The sequence below is a fragment of the Cyprinus carpio genome, chromosome A21, assembly GCF_018340385.1.
Source record: "Cyprinus carpio isolate SPL01 chromosome A21, ASM1834038v1, whole genome shotgun sequence".
Lineage (NCBI taxonomy): Eukaryota > Metazoa > Chordata > Actinopteri > Cypriniformes > Cyprinidae > Cyprinus > Cyprinus carpio.
This window is the reverse complement of record NC_056592.1, coordinates 160,001-165,000: the sequence shown is the minus strand read 5'-3', so window position 1 is coordinate 165,000 and position 5,000 is coordinate 160,001. Positions and strand designations below refer to the sequence as shown.

The following is a 5,000-nucleotide window of genomic DNA, read 5'->3' as shown; positions in this document are numbered from 1 at the left end:
TTCAGTGTTGTCCACTGGCTGACAGTCTTAGTTCGTGACAGGCTGATACATATCTTGCTGCTGTTTTGATCATTTTGGAATCTTCCCCTAAAATGTGATTTAATTTTTCTGTATTTGGTAATGCCATAAAATTTGGTTTAGTTTAATTTTGTTGGAATTTGGGGAAATATGCAGCTCTAATGTTGTGATAGTAATTAGGGATGCACGATATATCAGCCACCATATCGATATCGGCCGGTATATGTTCATTTTTCTGTTATCGAACCGATAAGAGTATTTGGCCGATATCTTAGAGACGATAAATAATGCATTATTTCCTGCAGAGACACTTCAGATGCGCACGGTTCACCGTTAGGGCTGGGCGATATATCTAACGATATGATCATGCGCATCTAGTCAGTAAATCTGGTTCCTTGATTAGCGCTAAATCACCATCACCTGCTTTCAGATGGAGCGGCATTTAATAGACAGAGCCGTAGATCACTGACAAGCTACGCAATATCGCGTTGATTATCGAAGGCGATTCATCTGGGATAATGAACTTGATATTGTGTAGCTTGTCAGTGATCTACGGCTCTGTCTATTAAATGCCGCTCCATTTGAAAGCAGGTGATGGTGATTTAGCGCTAATCAGGGAACCAGATTTACTGACTAGATGCGCATGATCATATCGTTAGATATATCGCCCAGCCCTATAATCACCGTGATGGTTTTTAATTGCTTGAAATATCATTGGAAACACTTCGAAAAGGAAAATACAGTGAACTGCAGCATGTGCAGGACAAGCCTGTCATATTATAATGAGATCATTAGCTACTGTAAAATAATGTAAGAGAATCTTTGTTCGGCGTGTTTTAGCGCGTTGTTAAGAGAAGAGCGCATCCATAACGGATCCACCCGACTAGCACAGTTAAGTTCGCTTGTGCATTTACAGTCTTTTGTGTAATTGTACGTTGTAGTATTGTGTTTATTTGATGCATATGAATCAGATTTTTCTCATATAGAATGCGTTTGGTAATGCTATAGCTATAGAGGGTTAATAGAGCGCTTCAGTTTGCTGCTGATCATCTTTAGCTCAGCGCACGCAGCTCAAACAGCAGCTTACAACATTAATAACTATGATTGAGATTGTCATATATATATATATATATATATAACATTATAATGAAAACACTATTATAATAAAACGTTATGAATTTGTTTAGTTAGGTTTCCGTGTTTCAGTGTTGTTGCGGCATCCACAACAGAAGTTACACATTCTGATTAGCACGTCACTTAGTTCGAGTTCACGTGTGCATTTGGTCTTTTTGTATGTATATAAGTTGTAATATTATATTTATATTGTATGAATATCTGAATATGTGATGCGTTTCCCTGAGTTAAATAAGCTGGCAGGACTTCAGTTTACCGGTGTTCATTCAGCTCTTCAGCTTCACACACGCAGCTTGTGCACAACATTAATAACTTTAACTGAGAATGTCATAAACATATTATAAAGAGAATATTACTGTAATAAAAAAGTTGTGAATTATTTGAGTTAGTTTGCTGTGTTTCAGTGCGTTCAGAGCGTGTCCACAACATCTGACGATTCGGGTTGTAGCGCGGGTGCATTGCAGGATTGGAAATAGATTACTTCTGTTGTAAACCGTGAAGGCGAGCCAGTGGATATCATACAAGCAACGTGCAAACTCTGTGCTAGTCAAACTTATGCCGGTGAACATCTTTCGCAATGATAGTGAAAGTAAAAACTGACGAAGAAAAAGCTTCTCTAAAGCGAGGGGTGAGCGGGGGACTGAGCCGGTGGTTGCAATTCACAACTTCACCTCTAGATGCCGCTAAAAATTACACACTGCACCTTTAACATCTCCAGCACATTGTAACAATACCGTGATAATACTGATAACCGTGATAATTTTGCTCACTATAATCGTGATAAGAAATTTTCATACCGTTACATCCCTAGTGCAGTTTCCAGCTCTGTCTGTGAGCACAGTGAACACAGTCTCTGCTCTCTGTGTCGTCCTCTCTCTAGAGCCAGACACTGATCACTCAGTCTGTATTTTGAAAGTGTTTTTCTTAATTAGTGATCTTTTACACAGCTCAAGTATTCTCAAGTACTCTCTCTCTCTCTCTCTCTCTCTCTCTCTCTCTCTCTCTCACATCTCTGTCTCTCTCTCTCTCTCTCTCTCTCTCTCTCTCTCTCTCTCTCTCTCTCTCTCTCTCTCTCTGTGTCACTATCTGTGTCTCTCTCTCTCTCTCTCTCTCTCTCTCTCTCTCTCTCTCTCTCTCTCTCTCTCTCTCTCTCTCTCTGTCTGTTCATCTGTGTCTCTCTCTCAGGCGGTGGGCTACAGCTGTGTTTCTGATGTGAAGGATGAGGATGGTTTAGTGGCTCTTGCTCTCAATAAGAAGGAAGCTGACGTTCGCTCTCAGCAGCAGCAGCTGGTCGAATCGATGCACAAGGTTCTGGGAGGAAATCCAACTCTTTCGGTCAACGTGGAGGGAGTGCGAGCGCTGCCCGATGACCAGTGAGACTCTTTGATTTTAGATTCAGTGATTTTCTCATTTGCCAGTTTAAGGTTGTGCAGTACAGCAGTGGTTCTCAAAGTGAGGGACACGTATTAAAAACCCACCAATATCTGATTCGTACTGCTCGAGCAGCTCATTCACACACAACGCTTTTATAAAGTCCTGGGAAACTTTCCCAAATGTTGTCTTTATTATTGGTCATAAACTATGAAAGAAATGGTTTTGCGAGAGGCTCATATGCTGTGTCTCTGATGATCGCATTCATCAGTCGTTATCACTTTTCTGAAATGAGGCGCGTCAATGATGTGTGTCGCTGGCTAACATGACACAGCACTGGAGAACTATTACAAACCTGATCATCATGAAACTGAATCTACAGACTGAGCCTGAAATGAATGCGGCCCACAGATCATGAGGAATCTGAGAGCCTCTGCTGTCTGCATCATAGCGGCTGAGCTCTTCAGATCTGTGATCAGACTCTGAGCTGAACTCTTGTGTGTGTGCAGGACGGAGATGATCATTTATCTGGTGGAGCGCTCTCCTAACGGCACGTCGAAGCGCGTCCCGGCGTCCACGCTCTACAGCTACATGGAGCAGCTGAACGTGAAGTCTGCGCTGCAGCAGCTGGGGGTCATCATGGCGGTCAGTCGCACCGCACTGACCCCGGCGCAGCTCAAGCAGCTGCTGCAGAACCCGCCCGCAGGTACGTGTGTGTTATTACTGAGGATGTAACACAAATTTTCAATGATTTCCATGATCGATCGTCGTTTAAATTAACAATCAATTAATCGTTAACCTTAATGCTACAAAATGCATCTATTGCAGCGGCACGCAGTCACCGGCATTACATGATGTGCAAAAGCCACTCAAAAAAAAAACCCTTTCTGACCTGTTTTTTAGTCTGAATAAAATGCTAGTAGCAGGACTGTAGAATGAATAGATGTGATGATGATCATTTGATAAAATGAAGAGTGCGCCGTATGTTCGAGATCATTTTACTTAGTTGACTGTGTCTCGTCACGGAGACTGCTGAACACGCCTCTTTAAATGGTTTTGTGGTGCTCGTTGTTGTTTTAAAACACAATTGCAATGTTTTCAACTGACATGGCATTTAAAATAAAATTATTCCAAACGTAACTGTGGCGTGTGTGTGCTGTGCAGTCAGTGAACCGCTTGCATCGGCGCTGCTGCGAAACACTGCTGCTCACATCAAACATTTTTATCTGCGTATTGTGACCTGTACTTAATTTGATCCTGCTGGATCCTGTTCCAGAAAATGTCAGATTTTGAATTTTTGTCTATATGTTTTTAAAAATCAAGCATACAGTGCGTGAGAATATGTGCGCGTGAGGCACCGGCGCAGTCGAACCGCTGAGACATTAATAAAAAAAAAAACATTTTTGGAGTAACATATAATCCGCAAAAGTTTCATAAAAACAAAAGATTTGTGCTTTTGTAAAATAAAACAAACAGAATGCACGTTGTCATCCTTTCGTTACGTGAACTTGATTATGGCGCTCCACCACACTTCTGTTTTAAATCTGTTATCTTAATTAAGTCAGATATATAATTTTATTTTTTATTTTTTTTTTTAATTATAAAACATTGTTATTTTTATTTTAGTACTATTACTTACATAGGCTATGCATTTTCCTTAAAGCATCCCATTTTGTCCCAGGGCTTGAGAACCTGTGCCTAGGCTAGTCAGCTCCATGCAGAAACTAGTGAAGGATGCTCGTATGTGCTTAAGATGCGTTCTGTTCTTTCTACATGTTACCTTAAGTGTTTTCCCATTATTCTTATTTTAGTATTAGTATAACATTATAATACCATTCATAATTGTACTTTTTTATCATTTACAGAAGAAACCAATCCGATGTATAGTTGACATTTGAGGCTTAATACTATAGAAAAAAAATAAATAAATTAGTGTTTTCAGCTTGTTTATTTTCATATAAAAATACGGCATGCAGTTGCATCAAACAATGGTATAAACATCATTCAGTGTATGTAGGTGCCAGGTTTGGACTGATGTCTTTTATTTTGAAATTTTTACTTTCAGTTTGTTACGTCACTTGAAACAGGTGCATATTATCTGTTAGTTTGCATGTGGTTAGGAGGATGGAAGCGGGTGAGTAGCTGGGACGCTCACTTTCTGTTGACCGTTTTCATTTCATGTAGTTTCATTTAATTTTATTGCTTTTGCTTACTTTACTGTTATTTCAATGTTAGAATAAACCACCAGGATTTGCAGTGGAACCGCGTCATCCTTTACTCCCTCTACTCTTAGCGGTTACTGGATGCCGCTATAGTGTAAATTGTGATAATCGTAATTAATAATCGCAATTACAATTACAAGGGAATAATCGACAATTATGATTTTTGTCATAATCATGCAGCCCTAACAGTTGCCACAAATTAATAGATCGTAGGAACGAATTAACAAGTTGTAGGAATGTATAGCCTGTGTGTCC

General features: G+C 40.0%; 1 protein-coding gene across 2 annotated transcripts in view; it reads left to right on the top strand.

Moving 5' to 3' along the window:
* Nucleotides 1–5,000, top strand: part of nup54 (nucleoporin 54) — a 14,800-nt gene that overhangs the window by 5,304 nt on the left and 4,496 nt on the right. For both annotated transcript variants that reach the window (XM_042778466.1, XM_042778467.1), the window contains 2 exons: nt 2,338–2,525; nt 3,033–3,229. In XM_042778466.1, the coding sequence (XP_042634400.1) occupies nt 2,338–2,525; nt 3,033–3,229 (385 nt within the window). The remainder of the gene's footprint in view (nt 1–2,337; nt 2,526–3,032; nt 3,230–5,000) is intronic.